Source organism: Manis pentadactyla, chromosome 1 (assembly GCF_030020395.1).
Source record: "Manis pentadactyla isolate mManPen7 chromosome 1, mManPen7.hap1, whole genome shotgun sequence".
Classification (NCBI taxonomy): Eukaryota; Metazoa; Chordata; class Mammalia; order Pholidota; family Manidae; genus Manis; species Manis pentadactyla.
In genome coordinates, this window is record NC_080019.1 from 125,018,055 (window position 1) to 125,035,220 (window position 17,166).

Genomic DNA, 17,166 nt, shown 5'->3' on the forward strand with positions numbered 1-17,166 from the left:
GAACAATGTTCTACAGAGTATTACCAGAGACCTCCTGCAAAAAATGTATTCATGAATTCTCTTTGGGTAAAACCAAATACAAATCAAAATAACACAGCCCAGATTAAAAAAAAATTTTATTAAGGTATTATTGATATACACTCTTATGAAGGTTTCACATGAAAAAACAATGTGGTTACTACATTTACCCATATTATCAAGTCCCAACCCATACCCCATTGCAGTCACTGTCAATCAGTGTAGTAAAATGCCACAGATTCACTATTTGCCTTCTCTGTGCTACACTGTTTTCCCTTACACCATGTGTACTAATCATAACACCCCTTAATCCCCATCTCCCTCCCTCCTGACCCGCCCTCCCACACCCCTCCCCTTTGGTAACCGCTAGTGCCTTCTTGGAGTCTGTGAGTATGCTGCTGTTTTGTTCCTCCAGTTTTGCTTCATTGTTATACACAACAAATGAGGGCAATCATTGGTATTTGTCTTTCTCCACCTGGCTTATTTCACTGAGAATAATACCCTCTAGCTCTATCCACCTTGTTGCAAATGGTAGGATTTGTTTTCTTTTTATGGCTGAATATATTCCATTGTGTATATGTACCACATCTTCTTTATCCATTTCCTCATGGACACTTAGGTTGCTTCCATTTCTTGGCTATCGTAAATAGTGTTGCAATAAACACAGGTGTGACGATGTGAGATATTTTGATTAAATATATCTGTTAAGAGCCCTACCTAAAAAAATAAAGTGAGGTTCACTTGATGTGAGTTATCCATTATGAACCTATTTAAGGCTTGTCTTTATTTTCAAACTGCTCACAAACCATCACAAACTCCTTTTAATATATTTTGTTGCCATGTCACCCATTTGATTTGAACTCATTGTTGTATTTACTGTAGCCAAAAATTTTACCTTATAGAACAGAGTCAAGATCTCAATCTAAATATATAAGCAATCATTACTTACATATAAATTCCCTCTATACAGTTAAATTCAACATATATGACCACTTCTCATGACAAAGTGTCTTTGCACAAAGAATTGGACACAGACTCAACTCAAGTAGGCAGAGGGAAATAGCATCTAATATATCAAGAAATCAACTTCCAACTTATTTATTTATTGGACATAAATAAGATGAGACATAACAAAATGAGACATCCACTTCTCTAGAAATTCCCAAAATGAAAAAGTAAATTCACTTTAAAGGCTTATAATTAGGGATTAGAAGATTAGGAAGCAAAAAATAAAGATTAGAGAAACTTGGTAGTGATACCACCCTTTACCCACATTGTTTTCTTGTTGCAATCAACCTGCACACATCCCAATTTCATCCCAACCCAAGATGTGGGCATGTGATCCAATTACTATTAGTTACCTTTCCTCCTATACCCAAATTATACGAATTTTGGGGTATTATGTCTAATTTAACAATGTTGCTGTTAAAGCAGTATTTATTAACTAATCTTCTCAAGGACATGTAATTTTTTTAGGAACCATCCTGACAAAAAGCATTTAGTTAGCTCAGTTTAGATGGCTTATTACTGACAAGTATGACAATTATCACTCACTTTTTTAAAGAATACTCCTATCCTATCTAAAAAATTTTACTTTATACATTTCAACAAAACAGAAAATACTACAATGTTGTCATCTACTATTCTGCCTTACTCTAAATTATAGCATTCCTAAAATAATTTCTTTTAAAAAAATTCTGTAATACTTGTACCTCTGTTATGTTTGTCTCTCGTAATGAAGCCAACTCATATGGATCCACAAAAAGTCCTGTAGGGATATACTGTTTAATTAAGAGTTGGCAGGTTTGTAAGTCCTCAATGCTTTCTCCAAATTTCACTGTCGTTAAAAGGTCTCTGCAAGACAAGTACATTTAAAGTAAATCTCTTCACTCATTTGTTAAATCAGACAGTGTAACATTACATTCAAATTAGTGGAAACATATTTCTTACTAGTTTTTCAAAAGAAGATTCTAAAGTCAAATGAAATATTTGTATCATGTCAGAACTACCGATTGGATCTTTTATAATTTTATGCCTTAAGCTATAGTAAAGTATTAGTGTGAAACACACAAAGTTCAATAGGAAGGGAAAGAATACAAAAATAGATATTTTCAATAAAGGTGCCAATGTAGTTTGATGGGGAAATGAGTCTTTTCAACATATGGTACTGAAACAACAGGGTATCTATAGAAAAAAATGAATCTTGACCTCTACCTCATATCATTTACAAAAATTAACTGGAAACAGATTATAAACTTAAATGTACAATTGTTCTAGCTTTCTGTCTAGAGGCACATTTTGAACCAAGTGTGGAGAGGAGATACAAAGTACAGAATGGTGGTTTTGCTTAAGTGAGAAAATAGAACTAGAAGTTAAGGGAGCCTGAAGGGCTTGGAAGCCATAGTACTAAGTTCCAGAGAGGAGGAAACTACATATAAAGAGTTCTAGAAATCTGAACCGGAGTCCCCTTGAGTTGTTTTGAATATTAAGATAAGTATGAGTAAGGAGCAACTCTACAAGACTGGGCAAAGAATGAACAAGGAACTGAAAGATGAAAAATTCTAAAATTTCACACAAGGTCAGGAGACATTTGCACTCCAAGTAACCAAAGCATGGAGACTGAAGCTTTCAGTAGAGATACTAACAGGGTAAAGCCCTAGTAGCTAAGTTACCATTACAGTAAAGGCCATTTTAACATTAGATCTGTAAGAAAAAAGGTTAAAGGATCAATCTGATAAACAAGCAACTTAATTGCTAACAGAAAAAATAAGCCCAATATCTTTAAAGAAAGAAAGCAGAATCTACATGCTAAATATTTTCATATTCATAACATTCACAATGTTCAGCATCCAGGAAGAAGTTACTAAACATGCAAAGAAGCAGGAAAATGTGACCAATAACTAAGAAAAAGATCATTCACTAGGAAAAAACCTAGAAATAATAACAGTGACAAAATCAGCAAAGGACAGTACAAGTCACTATAAATATGCCCAACATGTTCAAGGATTTAAAGAACGATATGAATATTATGAGGAAAGAGAATATAAACAAATATATAATTATATTATACAAAATAATATATAACATATAAATAATATATAATAATACATAACATAAAATGACATAATATAAATAATACAATTATATATCTATATAAAACTGAATGCAACTTCAAGATGAAAAACACAATTTCTGAAATAAAAAAATATCCAGATATAACTAAAAGCAATTAGACACTGCAGAAGGAAAAATCAGTGACTGGAGACAAAACAACAGAAAGTATCCAAACAGAAGCACAGAGAAGAAAAAAAACTAGGGGAAAAAAGAAACAGTTTCAGTGAACTCTAAACAATATCAAGTGGCCTAATATATATATATAATTATAGTCCCAGAAAAAGAAGGAAGAATGTAATAGAAAAAATAATGAAAACATAGTGGCTGAAACTTTTCTGAATTTCAGGGGGACTATATGCCCATAAATCCAAAAAGCTCAACAAATCCCAAGCATGATAACACAAAGAAAATTACATGGAGACTATTATCTAGTCACTGAAAAAAAAGTCTTAAAAACAATTAGAGGGAAAAGAACATTATGAAGGGGGTAACAAAGATAAGAATAAGTCACTGGACAATGGAACAACATACTCATATTATTAAAAGAAAAAAAGTGGTCAATTAAGAATTATATCCAGTAGGGAAATCCTTCAAAAAATAAAGGCAAAATGAAGACTAAGACAGACACACACAAACTAAAAGAATGTCACTGCAAGAAATGGTAAAGAGGTTCTTTAGGCAGAAAGAATATACCAGATGGAAACATGAATCTACAAAAAAGAAGAGCAAATGGTGAATATGTGGATGAATATTAAAACTTTTCTTCTCATTCTTCAACTGTTCTTAAATATGACTAATAGAAAAATGGGGCTAGTGGTGGAAGATGGCGGCGTGAGTAGAGCAGTGGAAATCTCCTCCCAAAACCACATATATCTAAGAAAATATAACAAAGACAACCCTTCCTAGAATAAAGAACAGAGGACACAGGACAATATCCAGACCACATCTGCACCTGAGAGAACCCAGCGCCTTGCAAAGGGGGTAAGATACAAGCCCCAGCCCGGCGGGAGCCGAGCGCCCTTCCCCCCAACTCCTGACGGGAGAAGAATAGGCAGAGAGCGAGGGAGACGGAGCACAGGACTGCCGAACACCCAGCCCCAGCCATCCGGGCCAGAGTGCAGGGCCCTGGATAGTAGGAAAACAGGGCAGCAAGAACAGTGAGCGGGCACCGGAGGCCGGGTGCCGGAGGACATAAGAAAAGCGAGCGACCATTTTTTTTTTTCTCTTTTTTCTGTTTTGTTTTGACGAGCGCTTTTTGGAAGTCTTAAAGGAAAAGGGCCCCCAATACTAGGGAAACAGGGCAGCAAGAACAGTGAGCGGGCACCGGTGGCCTGGCGCTGGAGGACACCAGAAAAGCGAGTGACCTTTTTTTTTTTTTCTGTTTTGTTTTGATGAGCGCTTTTTGGAAGTCTTAAAGGGATAGGGACCCCAATACTAGGGAAACAGGGCAGCAAGACCGGTGAGCAGATGCGTGAGGCTGGCGCCGGAGAATAAAGAAAAACAAACGGGCACCTTTTTTTTTTTTTAATTAAAATTTTCTTTTTGTGGTCGTTGTTTTGTTTTGGCGGGTGCTTTTTGGAAGTCTCAAAGGGGCAGGGCGGGACACTTAATCCAGAGGTAGGGAATCCGGGGATCTCTGGGCACCCTAACCCTGGGCTGCAGAAAGGAGGGAGGCCCCTTACGGAGATAAATAGCCTCCAGGCTGCTCCCCCTCCAACTCGACTCCACCACTTTGGAGCAGAGGCCCGAACCAGGCCACGCCCACAGCAACAGCGGAGATTAACTCCATAGCAGCCGGGCAGGAAGCAGAAACCCTGTCTGCGCACAGCTGCCCAGCGCAAGCCACTAGAGGTCGCTGTTCTCCCAGGAGAGGAAGGACACAAACCAACAAGAAGGGAAGTTCTTCCAGCCTTCACTCGTCCCAGCTCTGCAAACTATTCCTATCACCATGAAAAGGCAAAGCTACAGGCAGACGAAGATCACAGAGACAACACCAGAGAAGGAGACAGACCTAATCAGTCTTCCTGACAAAGAATTCAAAATAAGAATCATAAACATGCTGACAGAGATGCAGAGAAACACGCAAGAGAAATGGGATGAAGTCCGGAGAGAGATAACAGATGCCAGAAAGGAGATCGCAGAAATGAAACAAACTCTGGAAGGGTTCATAAGCAGAATGGATAGGATGCAAGAGGCCATTGATGGAATTGAAATCAGAGAACAGGAACGCATAGAAGTTGACATAGAGAGAGATAAAAGGATCTCCAGGAATGAAACAATGTTAAGAGCACTGTGTGACCAATCCAAAAGGAACAATATCCGTATTATACGGGTTACAGAAGAAGAAGAGAGAGGAAAAGGGATGGAAAGTATCTTGGAAGAAATAATTGCTGAAAACTTCCCCAAACTGGGGGAGGAACTAATAGAACAGACCACGGAAATACACAGAACCCCCAACAGAAAGGATCCAAGGAGGACAACACCAAGACACATAATAATTAAAATGGCAAAGATCAAGGACAAGGGAAGAGTTTTAAAGGCAGCTAGAGAGAAAAAGGTCACCTATAAAGGAAAACCCATCAGGCTAACATCAGACTTCTCGACAGAAACCCTACAGGCCAGAAGAGAATGGCATGATATATTTAATACAATGAAAGAGAAGGGCCTTGAACCAAGGATACTGTATCCAGCACAACTATCATTCAAATATGACGGTGGGATTAAACAATTCCCAGACAAAATAAAGCTGAGGGAATTTGCTTCCCACAAACTACCTCTACAGAACATCTTACAGGGAGTGCTCTAGATGGGAGCACTCCTAAAAAGAGCACAGCACAAAACAACCAACATATGAAGAATTGAGGAGGAGGAATAAGAAGGGAGAGAAGAAAAGAATCTTCAGACAGTGTATATAACAGCTCAATAAGCGAGCTAAGTTAGGCAGTAAGATACTAAAGAGGCTAACCTTGAACCTTTGGTAACCACGAATTTAAAGCCTGCAATGGCAATAAGTACATATCTTTCAATAGTCACCCTAAATGTTAATGGGCTGAATGCACCAATCAAAAGACACAGAGTAATAGAATGGATAAAAAAGCAAGACCCATCTATATGCTGCTTACAAGAAAGTCACCTCAAACCAAAAGACATGTACAGACTAAAAGTCAAGGGATGGAAAAACATATTTCAAGCAAACAACAGCGAGAAGAAAGCAGGGGTTGCAGTACTAATATCAGACAAAATAGACTTCAAAACAAAGAAAGTAACAAGAGATAAAGAAGGACACTACATAATGATAAAGGGCTCAGTCCAACAAGAGGATATAACCATTCTAAATATATATGCACCCAACACAGGAGCACCAGCATATGTGAAACAAATACTAATAGAACTAAAGGGGGAAATAGACTGCAATAAATTCATTCTAGGAGACTTCAACACACCACTCACCCCAAACGATAGATCCACTGGGCAGAAAATAAGTAAGGACATGGAAGCACTGAACAACACAGTAGAGCAGATGGACCTAATAGACATCTATAGAACTCTACATCCAAAAGCAACAGGATATTCATTCTTCTCAAGTGCACATGGAACATTCTCCAGAATACACCACATACTAGGCCACAAAAAAGAGCCTCAGAAAATTCCAAAAGACTGAAATCCTACCAACCAACTTTTCAGACCACAAAGGTATAAAACTAGAAATAAACGGTACAAAGAAAGCAAAGAGGCTCACAAACACATGGAGGCTTAACAACACGCTCCTAAATAATCAATGGATAATGGCCAAATCAAAATGGAGATTCAGCAATATATGGAAACAAATGACAACAACAACACTAAGCCCCAACTTCTGTGGGACACAGCAAAAGCAGTCTTAAGAGGAAAGTATATAGCAATCCAAGCATATTTAAAAAAGGAAGAGCAATCCCAAATGAATGGTCTAATGTCACAATTATCGAAATTGGAAAAAGAAGAACAGATGAGGCCTAAGGTCAGCAGAAGGAGGGACATAATAAAGATCAGAGAAGAAATAAATAAAATTGAGAAGAATAAAACAATAGCAAAAATCAATGAAACCAAGAGCTGGTCCTTCGAGAAAATAAACAAAATAGATAAGCCTCTAGCCAGACTTATTAAGAAGAAAAGAGAGTCCACGCAAATCAACAGTATCAGAAACGAGAAAGGAAAAATCACGACGGACCTCACAGAAATACAAATAATTATTAGACAATACTATGAAAACCTATATGCTAACAAGCTGGGAAACCTAGGAGAAATGGACAACTTCCTAGAAAAATACAACCTTCCAAGACTGACCCAGAAAGAAACAGAAAATCTAAACAGACCAATTACCAGCAACGAAATTGAAGCGGTAATCAAAAAACTACCAAAGAACAAAACCCCCGGGCCAGATGGATTTACCTCGGAATTTTATCAGACATACAGGGAAGACATAATACCCATTCTCCTTAGAGTTTTCCAAAAAATAGAGGAGGAGGGGATACTCCCAAACTCATTCTATGAAGCTAACATCACACTAATACCAAAACCAGGCTAAGACCCCACCAAAAAAGAAAACTACAGAACAATATCCCTGATGAACATAGACGCAAAAATACTCAACAAAATATTAGCAAACCGAATTTTAAAATACATCAAAAGGATCATACACCATGACCAAGTGGGATTCATCCCAGGGATGCAAGGACGGTACAACATTCGAAAGTCCATCAACATCATCCACCACATCAACAAAAAGAAAGACAAAAACCACATGATCATCTCCATAGATGCTGAAAAAGCATTTGACAAAGTTCAACATTCATTCATGATAAAAACTCTCAGCAAAATGGGAATAGAGGGCAAGTACCTCAACATAATAAAGGCCATCTATGATAAACCCACAGCCAACATTATATTGAACAGCGAGAAGCTGAAAGCATTTCCTCTGAGATCGGGAACTAGACAGGGATGCCCACTCTCTCCACTGTTATTTAACATAGTACTGGAGGTCCTAGCCACGGCAATCAGACAAAACAAAAACATACAAGGAATCCAGATTGGTAAAGAAGAAGTTAAACTGTCACTATTTGCAGATGACATGATACTGTACATAAAAAACCCTAAAGACTCCACCCCAAAACTACTAGAACTGATATCGGAATACAGCAAAGTTGCAGGATACAAAATCAATACACAGAAATCTGTGGCTTTCCTATACACTAACAATGAATCAACAGAAAGAGAAATCAGGAAAACAACTCCATTCACAATTGCATCAAAAAAAATAAAATACCTAGGAATAAACCTAACCAAGGAAGTGAAAGACTTATACTCTGAAAACTACAAGTCACTCTTAAGAGAAATTAAAGGGGACACTAACAGATGGAAACTCATCCCATGCTCGTGGCTAGGAAGAATTAATATCGTCAAAATGGCCATCCTGCCCAAAGCAATATACAGATTTGATGCAATCCCTATGAAACTACCAGCAACATTCTTCAATGAACTGGAACAAATAATTCAAAAATTCATATGGAAACACCAAAGACCCCGAATAGCCAAAGCAATCCTGAGAAAGAAGAATAAAGTAGGGGGGATCTCACTCCCCAACTTCAAGCTCTACTATAAAGCCATAGTAATCAAGACAATTTGGTACTGGCACAAGAACAGAGCCACAGACCAATGGAACAGACTAGAGAATCCAGACACTAACCCAGACATATATGGTCAATTAATATTTGATAAAGGAGCCATGGACATACAATGGCAAAATGACAGTCTCTTCAACAGACGGTGCTGGCAAAACTGGACAGCTACATGTAAGAGAATGAAACTGACAATTGTCTAACCCCATATACAAAAGTAAACTCAAAATGGATGAAAGACCTGAATGTAAGTCACGAAACCATTAAACTCTTGGAAGAAAACATAGGCAAAAACCTCTTAGACATAAACATGAGTGACCTCTTCTTGAACATATCTCCCCGGGCAAGGAAAACAACAGCAAAAATGAATAAGTGGGACTATATGAAGCTGAAAAGCTTCTGTACAGCAAAAGACACCACCAATAGAACAAAAAAGAACCCTACAGTATGGGAGAATATATTTGAAAATGACACATCCGATAAAGGCTTGACGTCCAGAATATATAAAGAGCTCACACACCTCAACAAACAAAAATCAAATAACCCAATTAAAAAATGGGCAGAGGAACTGAACAGACAGTTCTCCAAAAAAGAAATACAGATGGCCAACAGACACATGAAAAGATGCTCCACATCGCTAATTATCAGAGAAATGCAAATCAAAACTACAATGAGGTATCACCTCACACCAGTAAGGATGGCTGCCATCCAAAAGACAAACAACAACAAATGTTGGCGAGGCTGTGGAGAAAGGGGAACCCTCCTACACTGCTGGTGGGAATGTAAGTTAGTTCAACCATTGTGGAAAGCAGTATGGAGGTACATCAAAATGCTCAAAACAGACTTACCATTTGACCCAGGAATTGCACTCCTAGGAATTTACCCTAAGAATGCAGCAATCAAGTATGAGAAAGATCAGTGCACACCTATGTTTATTGCAGCACTATTTACAATAGCCAAGAATTGGAAGCAACCTAAATGTCCATCGATAGATGAATGGATAAAGAAGATGTGGTACATATACACAATGGAATACTACTCAGCCATAAGAAAAGGGCAAATCCAACCATTTGCAGCAACATGGATGGAGCTGAAGGGAATTACGCTCAGTGAAACAAGCCAAGCGGAGAAAGAGAAATACCAAATGATTTCACTTATCTGTGGAATATAAGAACAAAGGAAAAACTGAAGGAACAAAACAGCAGCAGAATCACAGAACTCAAGAATGGACTAACAGGTACCAAAGGGAAAGGGACTGGGGAGGATGGGTGGGTAGGGAGGGATAAGGGGGGGGAGAAGTAGGGGGGTATTAAGATTAGCATACATGGGGGGTAGGAGAAAAGGGAGGGCTGTACAACACAGAGAAGGCAAGTAGTGATTCTACAACATTTTGCTATGCTGATGGACAGTGACTGTAAAGGGGTTTATAGGTGGGACCTGGTATAGGGGAAAGCCTAGTAAACATAATATTCGTCATGTAAGTGTAGATTAGTGATACCAAAAAAAAAAAAAAAAGGACAGTTCCTGTGTGGTAACCTCCAATGAGTTCTACACAAGAGTATAAAGGGCATATAAAAGTGTAGGCAAAGGGTCTGTTTGTGTTTATACAGAGGATCAAAGCCTAATTGGGCTACCCCGAAAATGAACTAAGATACGATATGAAAAAGAACTTCCAACATCAGCACTCTCTGGAAGACTCATGCCAGAAGATGATCATCAAAAAACCCCAACAAAGATCCACGCACTGCTACAGCTGTAGATGCACTCATCCCACCAGTTCCTGGACTTCCCATGGGAATGAGGAAGGAGATATCTTAGCTGGCTGTGCATACAGTAAAACAACAAATTTGACTGGATCTATACTGTTGGAACTCAATCAAGAATTAGGAGAAGTGCAAATTGTAGCGCTCCAAAATCTTACACACTATTTACTGTTAAAAGAACATAAGGGATGTGAACATTCCCCAGGAATGGGTTGTTTTAATTTGTCTGATTTCTCTCAGACTGTTCAAGTTCAGTTGGACAATATCCACCATATCATAAATAAGTTTTCACAAATGCCTAAGGTGCCTAACTGGTTTTCTTGATTTCACTGGAGATGGCTGATAATTACAGGTATGCTTTGGTTATGTAACTATACTCCTATTATGTTAATGTGTGTGCACAATTTAAGTAGTAGCTTAAAACCTATACATGCTGAAGTTACTCTACAAGAAGATATGTCAAAGAAATAATCAATCTTCCCATGTTTTCTTCCGCCTGCTACTTCTATAGCTTTTCTTCTTCCTTCCTAATTACAACCCTTAAATAGAATTCGTGCCTCATATCAAATTTACCGAGTATCATAACTCCTCCAAGTGGTAAAGATACCTCAAGACAAATGCTGGGCATGGAAGCTACAGGGCATAAATATGCAAAGAAATAAAAAGCTAACCATTTCAAAAAATAAGGCTTCCCTCTCACTTACCAACTTTACATTTCCCTGTATGGCCCCGGAAGATGACTGGTTAGCCAGAGACGGGTAAGATTCCTCAAGGGAGGAACAACCTAAGACAGGCACAGTCGCAGGGGGGTCATCAGGTGAGAAATTTAGGATCAACAGAGGTGAGGCTTAGAACCTCACCCCCCCGTTCTCAGAGAAATCTTCTGCATACGCGGATGTTTTATTGCCCTTGTCTAGCTTGGATTAACACATAGTCTACAGGCACACACTTGATCATCTACATTTGCTCTCTTACAACACTAAACTATGTTTTCTACCTTTATCTTGTATCTACCTACCACTTCAGCATTTTATTAAAAATAATAATAATAAAGAGAGAAATGTGGTATCCACATATAAATCAAGTATAAAAATCAAATGAGTATTCATATTTGAACTGACTGTTTATAGTTCATAATGCATGAGCAAAACTGAAGGTTTCTGTGATGGCTGCCCTTGTACTGTTCACCATGTAAGAACTTATTCACTATGTAAGAATTTGTTCTCCATGTAAGAACTTGTTTGTTATGCCTCAGAAGATTGGATACTGATGAAAATTAGGCTTGAGGTGGATTAATGATTGTGCATTGAGCATTGACTCCCCTATACAGATCTTTACTGTTGTTAACAACCATTTGATCAATAAATATGAGAGATGCCCTTACAAAAAAAAAAAAAAAGTATACACTTCCAATGGTAAAATAATAAGTAACCGGGATGTCATGAATATAGTCAAGATACTGTAACAGCTTGGTATGGTGATAGCTGGTACCTAGAATTGTCATGTATATAAATGCTGAATCACTATGTTGTACACCTGAAAGTAATGTAATGTAATACTGTATGTTAACTACCCTTCAATAAAAAATAATTATCTACAAAAAAAAAAAAAAAAGAAAAAAGAAAAATAGGAAGCCTTATGCATTGTTGGTTGGAATGTAAAATGATTTAGCCACTGTAGAGAACAGTATGACAATCCAACAAAAAATTAACATCGATGAAACTTGAAGACATTATACTAGGTGAAGTAAGCCAGTCAAAAGTATTGTATGGTTCCACTTCTACGAGGTGCCTACAGTAGTCAAATCATAGAGATAGAAAGTAGAATGGTTGTTCCCAGGGCTGAAGGAAGGGGAGAAGGAGGGCTGTTTAAAAGGTACAGAGTTTCAGTTTTGCAAGATGAAAAGAGTTCTGTAGGTGGATGGTGGTGATGGTACCACAACAATGTGAATGTCTTAATGTTACTGAGGTGTACAGTTAAAAATGGCTAAAATGGTAAATTTTACGTTATTGGTATTTTATCACGATTTAAAGAAATAATAGTGTAAAATATATATGACTGACTATTCAAAGCAAAAATAGTAACAAAATATGGTAGGGTTTATAAATAAGATGTAAAGTTCATGAATATATGGCAACTATAGCATAAAGGAGACAAGGAAATGAACTATTCTGATATAAGTTTCATACATTATTCATGGTGTGAAACAATATTATTTGAAGGCTGACTGATAAGTTAAAATTGCACACTGTAAACCGTAAAGCAACCATTTAAAAAAGAGAGGTATAGTTAATAAGCCAAAATGAAGATAAATTGGAATGCTTAAAAAATTACTCAGTTTATCTAAAATAAGACAAGAAAGAAAGACTAGATGGGACAAACAGAAAAAGAAACAGAAAAAAGCAGCAAGATTGATCAATTTAAACCAAACTGTCCAAATCAATATTTATATGAAAAGTAAATGGTCTATCACTCCCATTAGAATGTAGACATTGACAGAGTGAAAAAAATAGCAACATTTAACTATATGTTGTATACAAGAAACACATTAAATATAAACATACAGTTAAATTAAAAGGATGGAAAAATACATGCAAATATTAGTAATAATAAAGAAATGGCTATACAATATCAAAAAAAGGTAGACTTCTAAAAGGAAGTATAAAAAAACATATAATCTCAATAGATGCTGAAAAAACATTTGATAAAATTCAACATCCATTCATGATAAAAACTCTCAACAAAGCAGGTATAGAGGGAACTTATCTCAACCTAATAAAGGCCATATAACAAATCCACAGCTAACATCATACTCAATGGTGAAAAGCTAAAAGCTTTTCCTCTAAGATCAGGAACAAGATAAGGATGCCTATTCTCACCATTTTTATTCAACACACTACTGGAAGTCCTAGCCATAGCAATCTGACAAGAAAAAGAAATAAAAGGCATGCAAATTCAAAGAAGTAAAATTGTCCCTATTTGCAGATGACATGACACTATATATAGAAAACCCTAAAGACTCCCCCAAAAACCAATTAGAATTAATAAATGAATTCAGGAAAGTCACAGAATACAAAATCAATGTACAGAAATCTGTTAATTTCTATATACAAATAATGAACAGAAAGAGAAATTATGAAATCAATCCCATTTACAATAGCATCAAAAAGAATAAAATACCTATAAATAAACCTAACCAAAAGAGATGAAAGACCTGTACCTGAAAACTACAAGACACCGATGAAAGAAATTGAAAAACATACAAATAAATGAAAAGTTGTTCCATGCTCATGGATAGGAGGAATTAATATTGTTAAAATGGCCATAATGTTACCAAGGGGGAGGGGCAGGATGGGGGAGGGTGAGAGGGATAAAGGGGCACAACATTTCACAATCACAATGTAAGTGGGTCACAGGGATGGTAGTACAGCATGGACAAAATAGTCTGTGATTCTATAACATCTTTCTACATTGATAGATAGTAACTGCACTAGAGGAGTAAGGATTTAATAATATGGATAACTGTTGAACCACTGTGTTGTACATTTGAAACCAATATAAAATTGTATATCAACAATACTTCAATAAAAAAGTATGTAACATATATTAATATAAGTAATACACTTATGTTGATGAACTATTATATTTGTACTAACATAATTACCATAAAATTAATAAATAATAAACTGTTAAATCCTAAAAAAAGAAAAAGGCCATAATGCCCAAGGCAATCTACAGATTAAATCCCTATCAAAATACTAATGGCATTTTTCACAGAACTAGAGCAAATAATCCTAAAATTTGTAGGGAACCACAGAAGACACCAAATAGCCAACCAATCTCTAGAAAGATGAAAATAGCTGGGGCACTCCTTGACTTCAAATTATACTGCAAAGCTACAGCAATCAAAACAGTATGGTACAGCACAAGAACAGATACACAGGACAATGGAAAAGAATAGAGAGCCCAGAAATAAACACACATCTATATGGTCAATTAATATATTACAAAGGTGGCAAGGATATACAATGGGTAAAAGAGAGTTTCTTCAATAAATGATGCTCAGAAAACTGGACATCTACATGCAGAAGAATCAAAGTGGATCACTGTCTTTTGCTGTATACAAACATAAACTCATAATGGATTAAAGGCCTAAATATAAGACACAAAAGAAGAAAAACATACGCAGTACACTCTTGAAGATCAGCATTAGTAATTTTTTTTTGATATGTCTCTCCAAGCAAGGGAAACAAAAGCAAAAATAAACAGATGGGACTACATCAAACTAAAAAGCTTCTACACTGCAAAGGAAAACATCAACAAAATGAAAAGGAAACCTACAGTATGGGAGAATGTATCTGCAAATGATATATCCAATAAGGGGCTAATATGCAAGATATATAAAGAACCCATACAATTCAACACCAAAGAATATCCCAATTAAAAAATGGACAGAGAACCTCAATGGACATTTTTCGAAAGAAGATATACAGATGGCTAACAGACTGATGAAAAGATGTTCAACACCACTTATCATCAGGGAAATGAAAATCAAAACCACAATGAGATCATCACCTCACACCAGTCAGAGGGGCTAATATCAGTAAGACAAGAAATAAGAAGGGTTGGCAAGGATGTCGAAAAAAGGGAACCCTCATAACAAGTGGGATTATATTAAGCTGAAAAGCTTCTGTACAGCAAAGGACACCATCAATAGAACAAAAAGGTATCCAACAGTATGGGAGAATATATTCATAAATGACAGATCCGATAAAAGGTTGACATTCAAAATATATAAAGAACCCACGCACCTCAACAAACAAAAAAGCAAATAATCCAATTAAAAAATGGGCAGAGGAGCTGAACAGACACTTCTCCAAAGAAGAAATTCAAATGGCCAACAGAGACATGAAAAGATGCTCCACATCGCTAGTCATCAGAGAAAAGCAAATTAAAACCACAATGAAATATCACTTCACACCAGTAAAGATCGCCACCATCCAAAAGACAAACAACAACAAATGTTGGTGAGGTTGTGGAGAAAGGGGGACCCTCCTACACTGCTGGTGGCAATGTAAATTAGTTCAACCATTGTGGAAAGCAGTATGGAGGTTCCTCAAAAATCTCAAAATAGAAATACCATTTGACCCAGGAATTCCACTTCTAGGAATTTACCCTAAGAATACAGCAGCCCACTTTGAAAAAGACAGATGCACCCCTATGTTTGTCGCAGCACTATTTACAATAGCCAAGAAATGGAAGCAACCTAAGTGTCCATCAGTAGATGAATGGATAAAGAAGATGTGGTACATATACACAATGGAATATTATTCAGCCATAAGAAGAAAACAAATCCTACCATTTGCAACAACATGGATGGAGCTAGAGGGTATTATGCTCAGTGAAATAAGCCAGGGAAAGAAAGACAAGTATCAAATGATTTCACTCAACTGTGGAGTATAAGAACAAAGAAAAAACTGGAGGAACAAAACAGCAGCAGACTCACAGAACCCAAGAATGGACTAACAGTTACCAAGGGGAAAGACTGGGGAGGATGGGTGGGAAGGGAGGGATAAGGGGGGGAGGAAAGAAAGGGGGCATTACGATTAGCATGTATAATGTGGGGGGACACGGGGAGGGCTGTGCAACAGAGAGGACAAGTAGTGACTCTACAGCATCTTACTACGCTGATGGACAGTGACTGTAATGGGGTTTGTGGGGGGGACTTGGTGAAGGGGGGAGCCTGGTAAACATAATGTTCCTAATGTAATTGTAGATTAATGATACCAAAATGAAATTTTTAAAAAAAGCTGCTGGAAATAAAAAAAAGGGAACCCTCATACACTTTTGGTTGGAATGTAAATTGGTCCAGCCACTGTGGAAAGCAGCACTGAGGTGTCTCAAAAAACTAAAAATAGCAGGTGGACCCTGCAATTCCACTTTTCAGAATTTACTATAAGAAAATAAAATCACTAGTCCAAAAAGATATATGCAATCCTATGTTTACTGTGGCATTGTTTACAATAGCTAAGATATGGCAGCAACCTAAATATCCACTGATAGATGAATGGATAAAAAAGATGTGGTACTAATATGCAATAGAATATCACTCAGCCATAAATTAGAATGAAATCTTGTTATTTGCAAAACATGGATAGACCTCAAAAGCATCATGCTAAATGAAATAAGTCAGAAAAGACAAATACCATATGATTTCACTTACATGTGTAATCTAAAAAACAAAAAAAACCCAGAAATAGGCTCACAGACACCAAGAACAGACTAGTGGTTGCTATAAGGGAACAGAGTAAGGGGATGGTTGAGATACATGAAGGGGGTAAAAATTAGTGAGAATGTTTGATATCTTGATCTGGATGATGGCTACTGAGAGTATACACATGTCAAAATGCATCGAGCAGTACACTAAGATTTGTGCATTTTATTGCATGCACTTCAGTAAAATTTTTAAAAAAGGAGACTTCAGGACAAGGAATATTGTCAGTGATACAGAAAGACATTATACAAAGATAAAAGGGTCAATTCATCAAGACATAATAATCTTGAATGTACTGTTATGTACCTAAAAATGGAGTTTCAAAATATTCATGAATTTTACT

The 17,166-nt window shown here is 36.9% G+C and overlaps 1 protein-coding gene across 1 annotated transcript in view; it reads right to left on the reverse strand.

The window, feature by feature from the left end:
* Positions 1-17,166, reverse strand: part of PIGX (phosphatidylinositol glycan anchor biosynthesis class X) — a gene marked incomplete at its 5' end in the record, with an annotated part of 58,950 nt that overhangs the window by 15,334 nt on the left and 26,450 nt on the right. The window contains one exon of the mRNA XM_036933178.2: positions 1,731-1,872. Within this exon, the coding sequence (XP_036789073.2) occupies positions 1,731-1,872 (142 nt within the window). The remainder of the gene's footprint in view (positions 1-1,730; positions 1,873-17,166) is intronic.